Source organism: Rhinoderma darwinii, chromosome 7 (assembly GCF_050947455.1).
Source record: "Rhinoderma darwinii isolate aRhiDar2 chromosome 7, aRhiDar2.hap1, whole genome shotgun sequence".
In the NCBI taxonomy this organism is placed as follows: domain Eukaryota; kingdom Metazoa; phylum Chordata; class Amphibia; order Anura; family Rhinodermatidae; genus Rhinoderma; species Rhinoderma darwinii.
This window is the reverse complement of record NC_134693.1, coordinates 139938887-139960405: the sequence shown is the minus strand read 5'-3', so window position 1 is coordinate 139960405 and position 21519 is coordinate 139938887. Positions and strand designations below refer to the sequence as shown.

The 21519-nt window shown below is 42.5% G+C and overlaps 1 protein-coding gene across 7 annotated transcripts in view; it reads right to left on the bottom strand.

Moving 5' to 3' along the window:
* Positions 1-21519, bottom strand: part of RAD18 (RAD18 E3 ubiquitin protein ligase) — a 187668-nt gene that overhangs the window by 127537 nt on the left and 38612 nt on the right. For all 7 annotated transcript variants that reach the window (XM_075831856.1, XM_075831859.1, XM_075831860.1 and 4 more), the window contains exons 5-6: positions 15454-15779; positions 14496-14595 (exon numbers count right to left, since the gene is read on the bottom strand). In XM_075831856.1, coding sequence (XP_075687971.1) covers positions 14496-14595; positions 15454-15779 — 426 coding nt within the window. The remainder of the gene's footprint in view (positions 1-14495; positions 14596-15453; positions 15780-21519) is intronic.

The following is a 21519-nucleotide window of genomic DNA, read 5'->3' as shown; positions in this document are numbered from 1 at the left end:
AGTGTATATCAGTGTGATTGGTGCAAATTTCTAATTCCTTTTCATTAAAAATAATTTTTACTTTTTGAGATACAGCTGCTTTATATCCTGTATACAGAGCAGCTGTATCTAGCGCTGAGACCTGAATACATCAGGTCAGCAGGACTGACGGGTTCAGTGACAGCGGGTCCTGCATGTCTTCGACACCCAGGATCCAGCGGTTATCGATCACATCTAAGTTATGAATGGTCAGAGAAATGCAAGACCCGCTAACACTGAACCCGTCAGACCCGCTGACCTGACGGATTCAGGTCTCAGCGCAAGATACAGCTGCTCTGTATACAGGATATAAAGCAGCTGTATCTCAAAAAGTACATTTTTTTTTTAATAAAAAGGAATTAGAAAGTTGCACCAAACGCACTGACAATTTTATATAAAAAAACAAGTTTTTAAAAGGTGTACATAGCCTTTAATATGTGAAATGTGAATGGGCTTGTCATTAACAGAGTAGTGTTCAATATATGAAGATTTAATAAGAGACATTTCTGAAGATCTAATCATAACATACATGGCCATCTAGTTTAACTTATCCAGATATAGATTTTATATTTTATTTTTTAAACCAGAACCTGGAAAATCAATGAAAAGCTGCAGAAAATCGACTTCCAGAGACCCTTAATTCAGTGGCCGGGGTCCAGCGTAACATTCGGGTACATAAACGTTTCTCACGAGCAGCTTGTTCACCTTGAAGGAATTGCAGAATTCAAGTTCTCACATGATTTGCAATAAGTATCAAGTCACACAAAAAATGCCAAAAATGAGAAGATTGATAACATCCCAGTTGTGAGAATATTTAGGCCATTGTCAAGCCTGTAGTAGGTTAGTGCGAGCCTGGCAATACAGCAGCCTCAGAATAATCGTGGACAACACATGATGGGAGATTTTCAAAAGCCACTTATAGGTGGCACTAGAGAGACCATTTTCTTCCTTCTTGAGAAGCTCTACTTTTCAGCATGTTGCAAACTCTCCATACACCCCCCCCCCCCCCCATCTGTTGCCATATAGCCTGATTTTCACCCAATTGTTCTGGTTTAATGTTTTTAACTGCTCATAGGTCTCCAGAACTTTCCGCTAGATCTTTTCTCCTAAACATCATTTCATTACGTCTTGTTTTAATATTTCTTAAGAGATTTCATTAACAATCTTCCTCAGCAAATAAATTTCAGCACTGGTATTCTGGACAGAAAGCAGGAATTACAACCAGTTTTGTCTTCTGCTGTAACGGAGGCTGAAAACCTCTGTCATGGACGGAACCTATCATGGGAATAATGAACATACGAAGGGGATTATCAGAGGAGACGAACGGATGGGAAATATTAAATACTTGTCAAGATAAGCCTTCTCCCTTTCTAGAATACATCCTGAAATTCACTAGTAATAACAGGGAAAAAGGAAAAGGGAGGAAACCTCCAGCTCACCAGCTTCACACTCCTGTGTTAGATATCGCCCGGATCAGCCGCCACGGCTCGCGGCAAGAAACAATAGCAACGAAGAGAAAGGATCCAGCGATGTATAATGTAGATGAGGGAAAACTGGGTTCCCACTTTATTGGAAAATAATCCACGAACAATGACACAAAGTAACGGAAACACCAGGAGGGTAACAAGGTGGTGGAATGGCAAAAAAAGAAGAGAAGCCTACGCGTTTCAAGCACTGACTGTGCTCTTAGTCATGGCTCAGACGAATGAGCTGCTGCAAGGCGTCAAGGTAAATATATCCTGGAAAGGTGGAAGGAAGTACCTGGAACGTAAAAACGCCCTCTAATATGGTAATTTAGGATCCAGGAAACTGGATCAATAAATAGGTATGAATAAAATATAACCTGAATATAGCTAATGTACACGGAGGAAAACTAAAATAGAATATAAACGTGAGTTGTATACTGTTAGTAGAAAAAATAAAAAATGAATGTATAGCTGGAATGTCCATATATTTAGCACTTGCAGAGCGTCATAAGTCAAAGTTATATATATCAGAACAGAGGAATAGAAAAATTTATATACAATGTACATAACATAAACCAATAAATATGCACAGTGAAGAAAATAATACATAACATAATAAGAAAAAGAGGAATATATAAACATATAATTTACTGACCGGAACAGTCATAGTCGAAAAACGAAATCACAATACAATCTCACCATTAGTCAAAAAAATGCGATTAAATCTCTCAAAGACAATAGAGAGATTGTTATTCGCAAGTCGGATAAAGGGGGAAGTGTTACTGTAATGGATCGCAGTGTGTACGTTCATCAAATAACAGAATTATTGGGCGACACTGAAACATACATTAAATTGGATTGTAACCCTACCTCTAAATTTCAAGAGTCTCTTATTGTGTTACTCAATAGGGGTTTGGATGATGGAATTATAACACAAAAACAACTTAACTATTTGTCGGTCAAGAATCCTGTCACTCCTATTTTATATGCACTACCCAAGACTCATAAGGGTATCATCCCCCCACCCATGCGTCCTATTGTCTCAGGTATCGGGTCACTCACAGAGAAACTCTCTGAGTGGCTCGATTTCTTGTTACAGCCTTTGGTACAGCGCACCCCTGGACATCTCAGAGACACTAAGGATGTACTATACATATTTGATAATAAGATATGGAATTCTAACTATACCTGGTTAAGCTGTGATGTAGTAGCGTTATACACCTCTATACCCCATCACATAGCTATTCAAGCTCTAAAACATCATATAGGAAAATATAGTTCATATGACATCAAGTTGCAAGCGTTCATGCTTGAGGTATTGTCATTCCTTATGACTCATAATTTCTTCAATTATGAGGGACATTACTTTCTTCAAAATAGAGGAGTCTCCATGGGTGCTAAGTTTTCCCCCTCCATTGCCAATTTAGTTATGGCGTGGTGGGAGGAAACCACCCTTTTTTCTGCCCACAATCCGTTTCTTCAACACATCCATTGGTATGGCAGGTACATCGACGACCTCCTGATTATTTGGGAGGATGATGTATCTGCCATACCTAAATTTCTTGAATATATCAACTCCAATCTTTTTAATTTGGCATTTACACATATTCATCATCCGGCCAGTATAAATTTTTTGGATTTGACACTAACAGGATTGGCAGGTAAAAGTATTCAAACAGAGATCTTCCATAAACCCATTTCGGGTAACACAATCCTACATGCTGCTAGTAATCATCCTAGTCACACTATTTCATCTATACCTGTAGGTGAATTAACCAGGGCGAAAAGAAACTGTACTACCAACAAAGGTTTCTTGAAAGAACAAGCAAATATCTTTAATAAATTAACAAAAAGAGGTTATAAAAGATGGACTCTAGACAGGGCTCAGGCCATTGTTAATCTTAAAGACAGGAAAGATCTACTTTCCATCCATCACCCAAACAGGGATCTATCAAAAACTAACAATTTGTCCAAACCGACGCTTATATTACAATATAACAATCAATTTCAAGAAATACGTAATATGATACACCGATATATTCCAATTTTGTTTGATGATCCCAAATTGGAATCAATTTTGAAAAACGGGTACCATATAGTCTCTCGTCGAGCTCCAACATTGGGTAATATTCTGTCTCCATCACAATTGCCATCTAATACTAAACCTCCAACTTGGTTACAATACACAGGGTACTACAAATGTGGGTCTCACCCGTGTAAAGTTTGCACCTTCAGCAAAAACACCAAAACTTTTTCAAATTGTGATAATACAACTAGTTTTCCTATTAAAACCCACATCAATTGTAATAGTGACCATGTTGTCTACATAGTGGAATGTTCACACTGCAACCTAAAATATGTGGGTTGTACCACAAGGAGACTAAAGGTGAGGATACTAGAACATCTTAGCTATATCAGGAATCCGGCCATAGTCAATATTTCCAATGCAAGTAGGCATTTTATTTCCTGTCATGATCGAAACATCAATTATTTTCGGATATATGCTATAGAAAAAATGATTAAAACTCATAGAGGAGGCGATCTCAAACACAGGTTACAAACTCGGGAGGCATTTTGGATTTATCATTTAAATACTAGATTTCCATATGGTCTTAACCTCCGTAAAGAATTGATGTTCCATTATTGATATTTTCACATTATTTAGCTTCTTATGATTATGATCTGTACATTACTGCTGCTGCATTTATGTGCATTTCTTTAAATCATTATCTTATTCCATATTCTATTAATATTAGCAAACGAAGTCCAATTATGAGATTATACTCATTTATTTATGTGAATTTTGTAATTTCCATCTTTTTGATATCTTCGTGTCTGTGTTTATCCATTTCATCACAATTTTACAATTGTGGTTAATATCTTGGTCTCAAGATATTCCGTTTTTATGTCTTACATTTTATCTTTATAAATATCTCCCTTATGGATTTTGTTTCTATTAATATGTCATTTATTCAATTTATATGTATTTCTATATATTTTGGCCGATGTGAGTTACAATATTATTTATGTCATTAGTAACTGTGGTAATATATACCATTACAAACAATATATTTAAATCCTTATGTAAATGTATAAATTTGTTATCAGTTATGGCTCTCATTTGCCGACTTTACTGTTCCGGTCAGTAAATTATATGTTTATATATTCCTCTTTTTCTTATTATGTTATGTATTATTTTCTTCACTGTGCATATTTATTGGTTTATGTTATGTACATTGTATATAAATTTTTCTATTCCTCTGTTCTGATATATATAACTTTGACTTATGACGCTCTGCAAGTGCTAAATATATGGACATTCCAGCTATACATTCATTTTTTATTTTTTCTACTAACAGTATACAACTCACGTTTATATTCTATTTTAGTTTTCCTCCGTGTACATTAGCTATATTCAGGTTATATTTTATTCATACCTATTTATTGATCCAGTTTCCTGGATCCTAAATTACCATATTAGAGGGCGTTGTTACGTTCCAGGTACTTCCTTCCACCTTTCCAGGATATATTTACCTTGACGCCTTGCAGCAGCTCATTCGTCTGAGCCATGACTAAGAGCACAGTCAGTGCTTGAAACGCGTAGGCTTCTCTTCTTTTTTTGCCATTCCACCACCTTGTTACCCTCCTGGTGTTTCCGTTACTTTGTGTCATTGTTCGTGGATTATTTTCCAATAAAGTGGGAACCCAGTTTTCCCTCATCTACATTATACATCGCTGGATCCTTTCTCTTCGTTGCTATCCTGAAATTCACCCTGACAAAATGATTCAATATCTACCCCTAGATAGTCTAGACCAGGGGTCCTCAACTGGCGGACCGCGGTCCGAACCCAGACAGTGAATGCCAGTTGTCCAGATCCGTGGCGTCCTCGGGTGACTGTCACATTCAATTATATCTGCGTTCTTTGGAAGCAAAAATAATTGAATACTATGGAAGAACAGAGAATTATCAGCTCCCTCTGCCACGTTAGGCCTGCAGCCTTTAAGACTCTGGGACAGAACCTCTGTGCGGGACGGCACGATGACGTAACTGCATCGCGCCGGCCTGCACAAGGGCCTTATATCGCCATCTCATAGGCTTCAGGTCTTACGTGGCTGACAAGACCTGCTGTGGAGATCCGTTAGGAGAAGGAATGGGGTTTGGGGAGTACAAGTTTCTTTGTTTAAGGAGCAATTTCTACAGGGGGCACTGTGTGTGGCACTATCTACAAGGAAGATGGATTATCCATGCTGGTGAGATGTGTGGCACTATCTACAGGGGGCACTGTGTGTGGCACTATCTACAAGGAAGATGGATTATCCATGCTGGTGAGATGTGTGGCACTATCTACAGGGGGCACTGTGTGTGGCACTATCTACAAGGAAGATGGATTATCCATGCTGGTGAGCTGTGGGGCACTATCTACAGGGGGCACTGTGTGTGGCACTATTTAGAATGGGCATTGTGGTAGATAAGCCCCAGACTTGTGCCGCTGATCCACAGGTCGTAATGTTCTTCAGCACGGACATCCACCTGAAGGCAGACCCATGTAAACGGACCTTATCTAAAAATAGTGGAGTACCCCTGGTCTAGACAATATGTCAGCAATAATGGATCATCATGTTAAACAGTATATATTTGAGTCAAGACTTTGAAAATTCTATTCAGCCGTTTCTTAGCAATATCCACTTCTGGGAAAGATGGGTGGCAATCAATATGACCGCCATTACAGCTCCCACAGAAGTGGTCATTTAACATTCCTTGCCCCAGATCACTACATAACGAGGCATTCTGGACTACCATGTAGAAGACTTTCTATTCCACGTGTGACATGTGGATTTTTCTGAGGAATTGCAGTGGATTGCACCCTGGCCATTGCACAGCGTGAAATCCGTGGAGAAAATCTGTGACATTTTTGCAAAAGAACAAGAATGTTCTAATTTCTGTGCAGATTTTCCCCGCTACCTGTGGATAGGGTATCGAAAAGCTGCATTTACATGCATTGTATTGTAAATTGCTGCAGATTTTCGACGGATAAATGTGGCCTTATTGTTATTAGTTTAATGGTTATGATTATTGCTTTGATATCCTTGTACATTTTCTATGGTATCGAAACAAAATAACCATAAGAAATCCAAACCCAAATCTGACAGATCTTGGTCTCATGTCTTTTTTCAACCGCACTATGTTATATGCAGGATTTCTTAACTGGTTCTTGGGGAATGTCCAGTAATGCGGCAAAATGGGAAGTGCTGGGTGAGAACGTCTGCAGAGTGGTAATTGTGGCCTCATTTATGATCATCCAACTGTCCCGAAAACAGAGATCATGAAAAAATGTTGGCTAAAAAGAAGATTTACCACCAAGTAGACAGAAGACGACGACGACGACTCGGAGGTTACAAGAATTGTTCAGTTTTTAAATTGCAACTTAATAAACCACGTAAAAGTGAATTTTGCAAAGATTACTGCATATCAGGACGTCACCGACTACACAAGTTTAATGCGGTCTCAGGCAAGAGCTGGATTGACTTAAGAGTAATTCATGCAACGTCCCGCCACACTTACGCCATATAAATCTATTTCCTGCACTTGTAGACGGTGTGTGGACTTTACAGAGGATAATTCAGCCTCCCCAGTCCTGGCTTCATGGAATTCATCGGCTTCTCTCGCTCCAATGGCAAAACAAGCAGGGACCGGAGATGAAAGCATTTCTGAGCAGGAATTCCTCCCTCTCCGCACATACATCACGTCTTGTATTCAGCACAGAAACAACTTTATAAAGGGACGGTTCACTTTCAGAATTCATTTTAGTAAATCGCTGCTAGGCTTAAAGGTATGTTCACGCGTAGAGTTTCCAGGCGTATTCCGGGGGGTAAACACCTCAAAATACGCCTTAAACGGTAGCTGAACGCCTACAAACATCTGCCCGTTGAAATCAATGGAAAAAATGGCAATATCTTCGGACGGGGCGTTTTAAAAAACAGCGCGTAAAAAAAACACTGCGTAAAAAGAAGAAGCATGTCATTTATTGAGCGATTTTTGGAGCCGTTTTTCATACGGCCAATTGAAAAACAGCTCCAAAAAAAAAAAAAAAAAAGTCTAGAAAAATGCCTCAAAAACAGTTTTCAGCTTCAAAGACGGCTGAAGATCAGAGGCAATTTTCTCTGAAAACAGCTCTGTAATTTTCAGCCTTTTTTACTTGTGCGTGTGAACATACCCTAAGGTTGCACGCACACACTGCGTAATTTGATGTGGAAAATCTGCTTCAAAATTGCGGATAAACAAAGGGAATTCCGCAGGTAAAATCCGCACTTAATATTGCGGGTTTTTTCGGTGCGTTTTTTTACAATTTTGATGCAGAAATCGGTGCGGTTTTATATATTTTGGTGCGTTTGTTTAATAAACTTGTCAGATACAATTCTGAGATGTAAGCACAAGATAAATTTACATTCTGCGGATTTTAAAACACGCGCCGCAGGCCAATTTAGGTGCAGATAAATTCCACAATGTGTAGACGAGATTGCTTGAACTCTTGTTTACTTTGCTGGCACTGCAGAATTGCTGCAGGAAAAGCCGCACGTAATACGCAACGTGTGCACGTAGACTAAAAATACATAAATGTAAAAGTGAAACTAGTCACCAGTCCAGATTTTAGCATTAATAGATGTGACCAAGGCAGCAAAACCTATAGAGCCACGTCCACACATCCAAATCCCACATGTGAGAAATGAAATCCAAGTCTAGTGAGGATGAGGCCTCCGAGGCGAACACCTGGAATTGTTTTTGACGCTGCATGATGCCTGTGCACGGACAGAGGCGCGGTGTAAACTTGGGCCCCAACGTAAAATCCATCAAGGACCCTTAATTGACTTTTGGCCCCCGCAAGCCTCAATTCCCAAGTGCAACTACAACCCCTGCCCCCCATATATATATATATATATATATATATATATATATATATATATATATATATAACGCATCACTGTGTCTAGCACTTTTGCTCATAATCTCCGTAATACAGTGACCTGCAACCAGTGACTTTGCGGCTATTATGAAACTACAACCCCTGGCATGTCCGAGCAGGATAGCAGTTGAAGCAAACCACAGCTATAATAGATTACGACGCTATCTCCAGTAATGTAGCTGTAAAGTGCGGCAGCCGGGATAACGTTGTGTTATCCAGAAGTATAAACATTTCCAGAAGTTTTAAGTGAGACAAAGAGGAATCCCACTCCAGGTTTTAATAACGGCTCTCATGTAGATTTTCAGGGTCGCAGAAAGCACTTACTGTAGTGTTTGAGCTTTTGTTCGGATTTAGATGTAATAATAGAATTATACTGGCATGCCCTGCTCCAAGGGAAACAGAATACTGTACAAGGAGAGAATGTAATAAGAGTTAAAGATAACCGTAAAAAACGGTAAGGATATTAGGAAATTGGGCGTAAGCTGCTGGGAAGTTGCCCCCAGAGGACCACACATCTTTCCGCTCTTCCCCCAATATGCACCTTCATACCTAAATCATCTTCACTGCAGACCAGGACACAAGGAAAAATGTGGATACAATGTTGCAAACATAGCGGCGCTGCGTCCTGCTGCTACAGCAAAGTCTGAAAGATGTTACGTCTTATGTAACTAAAGCTTAAAATCACTATATAATGGAAAGTTCTGCAATTTTCTAATATACATTTTATTTCAATTTCAAGATCTCTTCCTGCATTCAGTGAATGGAAACGTTTTTGCTTACATCAAGAGGCTCAAAACCCTTTTAGAGCTCCTCCAGCTCACAACTGGGGGTTTGTTACAATGTGTCAGTTAAAGCTGTAGGTAGGCAGCCGGTAGATAGAGACGTCCACCTAGTCCTTGCTACCAAACGACAACAAACTTTTACAAAAGCATCACATGCCTCTGTTTGCTATAAAGTATTTCATTTTTCATGCCGAGAGCTTATTATTAATTATTATTATTATTACAACTGTAAAATAGGGGAACCCTTATATAACCTCATATCTGATTTGTAGTAGGAATTACGTTATTTAATTGTTGTGAAGAAATCAGATTCCATCAATAAGCCCAGCGTCCAGCTAATAGATCCTAGCAGAGGTTTGGACGCTCTCATTTCAGCGTTCATTGCCACCATATACTGAACCAGGATGACAGTGAAACGCGTCAGCTCAAGCCTGTACAAAAGGTCAATGTACACAATGCGTATTACATGCGGATTTACCGTGCAGATTTTCCAGCGCAAATCTGCAGCGTGATACAGTACCAGAAAAGTAAATGAGATTTCAAGAAATCTCATCTACACGCTGTAAATTTTTCTGCACGTAAACTGACCTGCGGTGCGTATTTTAAAATCGGCAGCATGTCGATAAATCCTGCGTTTCCACTTGCGAATTGTATCTGACAAATTTTACCGAAAAATGCCCCAAAAATCTGCAGCATATAACCGCTTTTAATTCCGCATCAACATGTTAAACACGCACCCAACAACGCATCAGAAGACGCACCATTAAGTTCGTATACCTGCGGTTTTGATAGAGATTTTCTGAATCAAATTACGCAACGTGTGCATTTAGCCTAAAGAAGAAGAAGAAGATGACGTCACTATATATGAAGAAGCAGTAATAAGAGGGGTGTACTTATTTTGTACATGGGAAATGTTTAATTATCCACAGGCTTTTTGGTCACGTTAGGAGATGTTTTAATTTAGAAGAAAACCTGGCACCCCAAAGAATTCATACTTTTGAAAAATAATTTTATTTGCAATCCGCAGACTTAAACAGCGTGACGTTTCGGTCAGAACAATAAGACCTTTCTCAAACAGTCGGATTGTGTTGGTAGAAACGGCAAGAGCTGCGCTATACAGAGACGTCCGCCGCTAAGCAGCGCTCATTCCCTCACTAGTGGCTGACGTCGCAGTATAGCGCAGCTCTTGCCGTTTCTACCAACGCAATCCGACTGTTTGGGAAAGGTCTTATTGTTCTGACCGAAACGTCACGCTGTTTAAGTCTGCGGATTGCAAATAAAATTATTTTTCAAAAGTAAGAATTCTTTGGGCTGCCAGGTTTTCTTCTAAGACTACAGAGTTGAACCCTGTCCGAGCACCCTCCGTTCCGAGTGCCGCGGTTCCTTTATTATTAATAGTTTTACGGTTCATCCGCGTGGAGAGGGGGCTCTTTAAAAATACATTTCTCTTTCGTTTCATTAATGCTACGTCTAATGACAGTAATTACATAACGAAGACCTGAAAATTACTACATCGAAGCTGATAGAAACAACAAATATTACCGTAGACTAATGAGATCTGGAACATCCTATTAATGTTAATTTGTTCCTGGTTTTAAGAAGCGCAGGATCGTGACTAACGATGGTAAACTACGTATACAATAATCTTTAATCATCACTTGGTTATTCCTGCCTCAGTTCTTCAGCGGACGATGTAATAGTGACACGCAGTCATTGCGCCGCACCATAGACCTAAATTTGACAATTCAGCGAAGCCAGAGTCACGGATCACAGCTGAGCCCTAATAGAGTGAAACTGCAGTGCAAAGCATGAGGAAGAAATGAGAAGCAACCTGAACGTTTCAGGAGATGGATTTCAGACCCCAATAGACAATGTGAATAAGCTAGAGCCACAGATTACAGCCATGGACCTCAGGCTGGATTCACAGATTTGTTGCAGGTTTTGATAGAGATTTTTGAGTCAAACTCAGAAGTGGTTTTAAGAGGAACGTGAAATATAAAGAAGAAACTTCTACTTCCTTCTGGATCCACCTCTGGCTTTGGTTCAAAAGTCTGCAACAAATAAAAGAAGCAGAATAGCAGAACAAAAAAGCAAAGTAAATCATCAGGTGGGAAAATCCATTGCACCAATAGGTAAGAACTTACATGAAATACTTCAACCCTTCAACTGGAAATTGCCCTATGAATGCTGATCTTGGGTAGACACGGGGGTCATAGTTTATTTACATCTGCTCCCTGCAAGATTGATTAGCCAGGTCTGCTGTGTAAGGACAGGATACATCATAGACGGTTCTGATGGCATCCCATACATAAAAGGCAGACAAGGTTAATCGATCCCATGTAAATAACAATGTCCCTCTGCAGCTTTGATCCCGGAGATCAACATTCAGGCAAGTTGGCGCATTACCCTACAAGTATTTATATAGTCCCGGAGTAATGCAAACCGCTCTTAAAACTGCCGAAAACGGTTCTTAATTTAGTGTCTATTAAAATGCAACAAAGCTTTACAAAAGTAAATTTAAAACAAAAATAAAATAAAAATAGAAACTATGGATTTCACAGGAACTGAACCCTCAATGAACGCGAAAATACAAAGCATTTTACAAGGATGAGAGATGCCGGAATGAGGGAAGAAAAGAATTGGCGATGAAGCGGGTTGAACGGCGGATGTCCGTGCCAGGGAGGCAGATGGCTGTGTACACAAAACTTCAGTTTCCCGGCTCCGCTGTACCGCAGGGACCGGCTATTTACGTGTTCTGTGAGTCAGCTTAGGAGCCATATAAAACGCCATTACACTAATGTGTCCAGCTCAAGGAGAAGCGGCACGCAGTAATAAACCAATCCCACGATAAAAATTCTTCTGCGGACCGAGGCCAGAGCACTGTGAAATTAAAAGCACCGTTGCACGAAGACAGACCAGGTGAGGAGTCCCAGCGCTCCTGAGGCTTAAGAGAATCAAATTATTAGATTTCCCGGTAAACTTATTTCTACAAACATCCATTAAGAATCGAGGGTTAATAACCAGCTGAGACATAAAAATGGATAAAAGCATTGAATTGATCATATGGAGGAGTAGTTGGAAAAGGGAGGATCCTGTAAGGCGCTGCTGTTTGTAAAATTTAACAGTGGTAGACTGAGTAATATGAAGAAATATATGTTCATTATAAAACAATAATGGCTACGCGTTTCAACGCTGTACCAGCGTCTTCCTCAGAAAGCCGCATTTGTGGATTTTCTTATCACCTTATCCAAGTACTACCTGGGTGAGCATAATAGACTACGATTGATATTTCACCCAAACTCAATTGACCTGCACTATGTGGTGCCGTGCTTTTTCTTTCTATGTTCTTGAATCGATCATAGGCTTCATGTGTTGCAGGAGCCACAGAAATGGAAAGAAAATCTCAGACTTTCATTGAGTGATCGTTTTTGGCCAAGTATATATGAAGTCATATAGGACGGGCCCTTTAGGACGTGGCAGATTTGCTGCAGTAATTTCTGCGACTGTTCCATTCCTGAACGGCACTTGCAGAAAACAATACACCTGCTGCATAAACAACCCCATTTAGAAAGATGCAATGGATTTTCAGTTGAAGAAATCGGGCCTCAAATTAAAAAAATATTATAGAAAAAAATATTTCAAGTAAAGGGACTTGCAATTCTATGAGAAACTAGGTGACTAGTGACTACCCCTGTAAGAATTTCTATGGTAGCCGTAATGATTGTACCCGGCTTTACCAGAATCCAACATCACAAGGAAAAGGGCGAATAGAAAATGTTATCAACTTGACAAAAGAGGAGAACTCAAAAATTTATTTATTGGGGATTTTAGTATTTTACTGGGAAATGCTCGCCCGAACGTCAGGGATCAGGACGGTCTCGGTTGTCGTTTGCTTTCTTCATGTCTCACAATTTAAAATAAATAAAAAGAAATAAGCTGTCCGAGTAAAATGACCCTAAAACAAGCGCACGTAAGAGCTGATAAACAGGAAAACAAACTGTAGCTTTATTTAGCAACAAAAAATATTTCCTCCTGACAAAGGGCCACAAATCCAAAGCGTTATCAAGCTGAAATGTTACGGTGTGGAATCAACAACAAGCCAAGGTCATGCAGCCCGCGATGGAGGCGACTCCCTGGTGGGAAAAAAAAAAAAGAAGAGGCTTCCGTTCACATCCCACCGCAGCACACAAAAGTTTGATAAGAACGTCTCTGCGACACAGACGCACAATACAGGACCGTGTGCCAGACACAAGGGCTCGGGGCAGCAGCAGGTCTGCAGGATGATGGCTGGCAGCGGCTGCTGACAGTCTGTTACCAAAAAGAAGAACCTTCCACTCCATGGAGCATTTCTTACATCGCTTCCGTCTTAGGTCACAGCTTGCCCTCCTCTCCAGTGTTTTAAGTCCAGTTAAAGGTTTAATGATAACCTATGAAGCGTCTGCAATAATGCGTCCCCCCAATTGTACCACACTAGTGTAACCCGTCCCAACTGCACCATACATGAGCAGTGTAACCCCCCCAATCTGCACCGTACATGAGTAGTGTAGCCCCCCCCCCAATCTGCACCTCACATGAGCAGTGTAACCCCCCAATCTGCACCTCACATGAGCAGTGTAACCCGCAATCTGCACCTCACATGAGCAGTGTAACACCCCCCCATTCTGCACCTCACATGACCAGTGTAACACCCCCCCAATCTGCACCTCACATGAGCAGTGTAACCCCCCAATCTGCACCTCACATGAGCAGTGTAACCCGCAATCTGCACCTCACATGAGCAGTGTAACACCCCCCCATTCTGCACCTCACATGACCAGTGTAACACCCCCCCATTCTGCACCGTACATGAGCAGTGTAACCCCCCCCCATTCCGCACCGTACATGAGCAGTGTTACCCCCCCATTCTGCACCGTACATGAGCAGTGTTACCCCCCCATTCTGCACCGTACATGAGCAGTGTTACCCCCCCATTCTGCACCGTACATGAACAACATCATTCCCTATCTGAAACTTACATGGGCAGCGACATTCCTCAACTAACTGGGACTGTGTGTAGGACGGCCAGGTAAAAATGGTTTGAGGTTATAAAGCAGGCTCGTTACTCATGTCCGTGGCATAAAAGAAAAACACAAGAGGAATCATAAATGACCACAAATACAGATCTCCAATATAGTACAAGAAAGAATATAAAGTGTCCCAGCTGCAGAATCTGCTGCACGTCTGTAACGCGAGGCGGCCGGGTGGAGGTGTGCGGTCCTCATCCTTACCTGCGCAGGCTCTCTTTTTTCTCATCTCTAGTAAGGCAGCTGTCCAGATGATTGTTGACGTATTGCTCCAAAATGCCGACCCCACACACGGGGCATTCCACTGGAAGAGAATAGAAAGAATGAATAGAATATAGTTACTCCGTTCACAAGGCCATCACCAGCCGGCTCCATCTACAACGCCGCAATGAACAGAAGGAACAGAGCAAGAAACAGGACGGAGCGGTTTGTATGTACCAGCGCGGCACTGAGGGCATTTCTCTCATCCAGGGTTACGATCTGGCTACACGGCAACCCTGGTCACGTGACACAAAGCGCGTTGTGCAAGTCGTGCTTGTGAATGTGGTGACATCACACGTGTCATGTGAGACTGCGACACGACAGTCGCAAAAAATACACATTTGCTGGATTTCCGGTCGCAAATCGCAAGGGAATTTTACAAAATAAAATTCAACATAAGTCACGCCATTTACCCCATGTCAGCAACAGTGTTGGTCTTTTTTCAGCTCACCTTTATAAATTACCCAGCTATGATCAGCGACTTTAGTTTTGCACTCTACTGGAGTCTACGGTAGTCTGAAATCCACCTCCCATCTTATCAGAGACCACGGCTCTGTCCTCCACCATGCTTAACACTGCAGCTCTGACTGTTCAAATTGTGTACGGTGTATGAGCACAGGCCCATAACAATCTTAGTAGGGAGTCAGTGCAACTCTACGAGCAGAAAACCGCCACACATTAAACTGATGGAACGAAGGAAAGCTCATTGAGAAATACATTTAAATCGCACGCTATATGAAGACAATCCTCTCCCATAGGGGATTCACACACAGCAGATCGAGCTCCATTCCCATACGTGTGGTCGCTTCTGCAGCAGGTGTATGGATTTTTGCAAGTTCTGCAACAAAATCTGCTGCCTGTGACTGCCTGCCCCCCCCCCAGGAGGTCACCTGGGACTTACCTTTTACTTTTGCCAGGGACGTGGACGGGGTATTTGGAGCAGAGATTTCCTCCAATGATTGATCCATTACATCTGGTTCCTGTTTAACAGATCTAGTGGAGCTTGAAGGAGCAGAGAGGTCGCCATCCATGGATTTATTAGTTGCATCGGAGGATCTTTTGGATATTCTTGTACTTGTTTTTACCAGGAACTTGTCCATAGATCTGTTCTCTTGCTTTATTTCTTTCCCAGCACCACCTCGTGTCCTACTTGTAGCCATCTTGTCTGTGGAAGGACCTCGCGGAGACTGCGGTGAGGAGTCCAGGAGGGACTGGGAAAGTTGCTTCCTATGAAATACAACAGATTTATTTACATGGTTTATCTGCTGACAGAACAAACATCTTTAATGCTTATTATAAACATGAAATGTAAATGTCCACCGAGGGTCGCAGAGGCTTTTACTTTACACCTCATGACACCGGCAGTATTGCATCGGGATATCGGCTTCTTAGTAATTTCCCTCTCTGTCACCGGTGTCAATTTTTTGCTAAAAACAGGCACAGAAGACAATGGATACGGAAAACACTATCGTGCAGATTGAATGACCCCGCAATTATATCTCAGTATGGATTTGGATCAATTCTGCTTCCTATGTTATCGATTCTGACAAATGGATACGGGTGATGGTTATTTGTAGGACAACAGAGCAATCGTTTTTAATTCTAAGTAGTTTGACCACAATAAAAAAAGCAATAAAGCATTAAAGTGTAGCTGAACGTTTGACAAACTTCTGACGTGTCAGTGACGTCAGAAGTTTGGATTGGTGGGGGGTCCAAGCACTGAGACCCCCACCAATCGCTAGTACGAAGCAGCTGAAGGTCTCGTGTGAGCCGCTTCGTTTCTGTTTGGCTTTTTCCCGGAAAGACGATATATCAGAGTACTGGCTCATAGACATTCTATTGAGTCCGCAAACGATACATTTATTTCCGGAAAAAGCTGAACAGATACAAAGCGGCCGAGCGCTCACACCAGCGCTTCAGTTGCTTCGTTCTAGCGATTGGTGGGGGTCTCCGTGCTCGGACTCCCCACCGATCCAAACTTCTGACAGGTCACTATGACATGTCAGAAGTTTGTCAAATGTTTAGCTCCACTTTAACGACCCTCAGTCTTCAGGTCCTTTTACACTGGCCAATAATTGGGCAAACGAGCACTCACAGAACACTTGTTCCCGATAATTGTCCGGTGTAAACAAGGCAACATCAGCCGATGAACGAGCAAACACGTGCTCATCTGCTGATCGCATCGTTTTACATAGTTTTATCGTTGTCGGCAGCACATCTTGGTGTGTAAACAAAGACGCGCGGCCGACATGATAGAAATGTATGGGGGCGAGCGTTGGTGGGCTCGTTTACACGGCCCACGTCGTCCATGTAATATTACCTTTACTTACAGGCCTTATATTCAGCCTCCACACGTCTATCTCGTATATGGAGATGCCACGCTGGATGTTTAGTGATAAACGGAAATGAGATCTTATAAGTAGATTTATTGTGGATGCTAAAAACCAAATCCTTACTATAGGACGGCTGGTACCTCAGACAACAGAAGCCTAGGACATGGATCAACGCTGGGGTGGCATGGAGGCTCAGCGATTAGTGGAGTTCTCCAATGTCTGCCCACAAAGCAAAATACAGTCCGGTCAATTGGCTTCCTATGAATTTGGTTCTAGAATTTGTGCTTGAGATCGGAATATTAGACTAAGACATCCCCACTCCATGGTTTATAATCGCTCTTTGCTTCCCGAAATGGAAAGGACCTTTTCATGCACTGACTTAACGCTCAGCCTGTGCTTATGCACAGCAGCCAGTATGAACAAGAAGAGCTGCAGTGAAAAGCATGGAGGAGAAACCGCACTAACCTAAGCCTCCGATTAGATTAAATTTCAGAAGGAATGCAAACTACTCCGGACTCCAACAGGCAATGCAGCTAAACTGGAGTCATGGATTTAATCCGTGTCTTAAAGGGAACCATTCATCTGCCCATGCATGTGGAGCTGAGTGCAGCAAGTAATAGACAGGGCTGCACAAACCTTGTCTCACTTTAAAAAAAAAAAATTCTATCCTCCTCCGTTATTTAGATATCGATGCGGTTATATTTGGCACCGATATGTAAATAACCCCCTGAACGGTCAATGGAGCGTTTCGTTATTTTTAAATGGCATGGGGGGGTGATACTTAGCGCTCTGACACTGCTCAATCAGCTACGGCCAGTATCAGAGCGGCTTGTGCTGTGCGATCTCTCTCGCGAGATCAAAGTCTTGTCGTTCTGAAGAGAGCGTACGCGCATGCCTATTCGCGCGCACATCTCAGGCGTCTGCAAGACTGCGAGATCTCGCGAGAGATCGCACAGCACCAGTCGCTCTCACGCTGGCCGTAGCTGATTGGACAGGGTCAGAGTGATAAGTAACACGCCCCCTGCCTTTTAGAAATAAAGAAGCGCCCCATTGACAGTTCAGGGGTTTATTTACATATCGGCAAAAAAAATTTTTTTAAAGTGAGACCAGGTCTGTGCAGCCCGGTCTATCACACGCTGCACTCCGCTCCACATACATGGGCAAATGAAAGGTCCTCTTTAATGCGGCAGCCAGCACTGAAACGGATAAATAACAAATCAGGAATACCCGGAAGCGGCTTCGATTTAATTTTTAAGACCGCGACTGGCGATTCGATTTCAGCATTTTGACTGTCAATCCCATGAAGGCCGTGCGCACACTCACTGATCTAGTCAAGCAGTGGAGGAGATATTTACAACGTTGCGAATAGATTCTGTTCTGGGCAACATTTGGGGCCCACAACACACTAATTTGAGAAAATTAGATCAGACGTTTGCAGACAGTAACACAGCGTGCAGCCGCCACCAAACAGCAGGGGGGAGGATACATAAACAAGAAAATACAGACAGACACCAATGATGCCAGGGCCGTAAAGCTTTTAATGAACTCTGCCGGCTGTGAAGCCTCTCACTAGTAAACAGCAGACGGGTTTGTCAGAATGAACCAGCAGAGAGGGCACGAAACCACAGCAGAGCGAGGGGGCAAATTCAGCTCAACCCTCTGGAACGGGCAGTGGGATCGCTTGTATTATACCTAATAAATGTCGGTCGTTGTCCCATGCGTCCTGCAGAGATCAATCACATTACATTAGTCTAAGGGCCCATTCACACGAACGTCAATCTCGTCCGTGTGCGGTGCCTGGATATCACGCGCCGCACACGTACCCATTAATTTCAATGGGGCCGTTCACACATGCAGGAGTTTTCATGTAGCCAGAGTCCGCTGCGTAAATCTCGCTGCATGTCCTATTTTGGTGCGTTTTCACGCACCTACGAGACCATTGAAGGCAATGGGTGCGTGAAAACCACACACCGCACACAGATGCACGTCCGTGTGCGGTGCGTGATTTGCGCATCAATTCCTTTGGGGGAAAAAAAAGGAAGTGCTTTGAGAGTGTGTGAAAAGCACATGCCACCCGCAAAGCACACTGATACGTAACGCAACGCACACAGACAAATTGACACACTTTCTTTACGTGCGTAAATCGGTCACGCTCCTGTGAATATAGGCCAACATTTGATAAAAGACATTAGCGGAGAGCTTTGCAAGGTGACATTCATGAAAAATAATTCCCTTTTATCATCCTGTTCAATAGATGGTTCTACACGCAGGAATCAGAGATCCTTGCTTCATTCACTTGACAGCCTCATTGCCGTGAGCACAGATAGAATTGGGCACCAAAACAAAGACTGGTTTCCTTAAAAGTGGATGTAAAACTTGTGGCCTACGAATTATATGATCGTCACTACACCCGAGGGGTCGTATGCTGCTATTTATTTCACTCAGTAGCGACTACTTTGGAGTCTGTGGTACAGATAGGCAGGTATCTGCCTTGTCTCTTTAGAAGCTGCAGTTTTGTTCCCTCATGCTCTACACTGCAGCTCTGCTTTTTCAGATAGGCTATTGTGCATAAGTCAAGTACATTGAGAAGAGATTTCCATTATATTGACGACAGAACGATTTCATAACATGCCACGATTAAGAACGAGATCCTTTTAAAAACGCGTAAGCTTTCTGCATCCACACTTTTTTGCTCACTGTATTTTAAAGTGGATTTCTAATAAAATTGGAAGAATTAAATTTTCTATAGAACGATTGCATATTACAAGTAAATCATCATTAAGCAGATACATACAATCGAGAACAGGGGGTAAGAAAATAAGGACCGTTTCTATTAAGCATACGATAAGGATGTGTCAAAAACTGCATGTAAAACGTGTTTCACCGCAAATTGCCACAGATTTGTAAAGCGATTACCCATGCGTTTTTACAGGTGCAACACGTTAAATAACAGCGAACCACGGCAGTCTGTGGTAAAACGTGTGGTTTTGCTGCGCCGCAAACTACTGCAACATGTGAACACAGCCTAAAGGTCACATTCCGGCGTAGAATAAAGCAAGTGAATGTTGTCAGCTGGTGACTTTATCCGCAACCAAGCACGGTCCAAATCAATGAATCTTGGATAGAAAACAACCTGTCACATCCAGCCCTCAACTTCCACGTTGCGATATGCTAAGTTGTCCAGTAACTACATATCAAAAATAGTTTAAAAGGGTTCCTAAGGGCCTGTTCACATCAGTGTGTTTCCGTTGATGGGTTCTGTCAGATCTTTCCCTCGAAGGAACCCATCAACGGAAAGGCGAACAGAAACCATAGTTTCCATTTGCATTATTATTAATTTCAATAATAATCCTTCTGTTGCAAACAGCTTACGTTTGTTTCCGTTCTGTAAGGATTCTGCTTTTTTCTGCGGAAACAATAACGCAGTCGACTACTCTATTGATACCGCCAAAAAAATCTGAAACCTTACGGAATGGAAACAAATGGAAACCATTAGCAACTTAAGCTGTAATGACGGGGTATGGAGACAGACAGGTGAGCCCTAATCTACCCGCCACTCAGTCCCTGCCTACTTGCAACGACCCGTCCTAGGCGACGGGGTACAACTGGGCGACGGTCCCTACACTCAATAAGTGCACGACTGACAAACAGACAAGGGTACAAAGAAGCCAGGGAAATGGGGCAGTTGCCCACAGCAACACCATGAGCAACAAGAGAAGAGAACGAGCCGAGTCAAAACCAAGAGTGAGCGAGGTACAAAACGCTGAGCAGGAGAGTAGTCAGTAAGCCAAGGTCAATAACAAGCAGAGGGTCAGTAGTTCAAGCAGCTGCAGCAAAGCCAGGAAACCAGCAGAGCAGAATCACAAGCAAAGGAGGAACAGGAAAGGCAGGTATAAATAGACAGAGGGCGGGAGCTAGCTCCGTCTGGCCAGGCTGTGATAGGCTCTCCCACTCCTAAGCCTGCCATGCTGAGTGGTGGAAGATGGAGTCAGTCTCACAGACATAGAAGCAGGTGCAGACTGATTACCTATGGGCGTTGACACAGAAGCTGTGTCTGGCAGATCCTCTACATAAGCATTAGGCTGGGTTCACACGACCATGTTACGTCCGTAATGTACGGAACGTATTTCGGCCGGAAGACCCGGACCGAACACACTGCAGGGAGCCAGGCTCCCAGCATCATAGTTATGTACGACGCTAGAAGTCCCTGCCTCGCTGCAGGACAACTGTCCCGTACTGTAATCATGTTTTCAGTAGTTCCACGCAGAGGCAGGGACTCCTACCATCGTACATCACTATGATGCTAGGAGCCCGGCTCCCTGCACTGTGTTCGGTCCGGGTCTTCCGGCCGAAATACGTTCCGTACATTACGGACGTAACATGGTCGTGTGAACCCAGCCTAACTGTTGAAATCAATGCGAACGGAAGCTATGGTTTCCATTTGCCTTTCCGTTGATGGGTTCCTCCGATGGAAAGGTCTGACAGAACCCACGGAAACCAACGCGGATGTGAACACAGAACATTTACGTATAGAGGGGACCAATGAGAAACAATTAGGGCTCACATGTGGCCTTCTTCACCCTATCAGCCTAGTTTGCAGGGGGAATGGCATTAAAGAGGCTGTCACCACATTA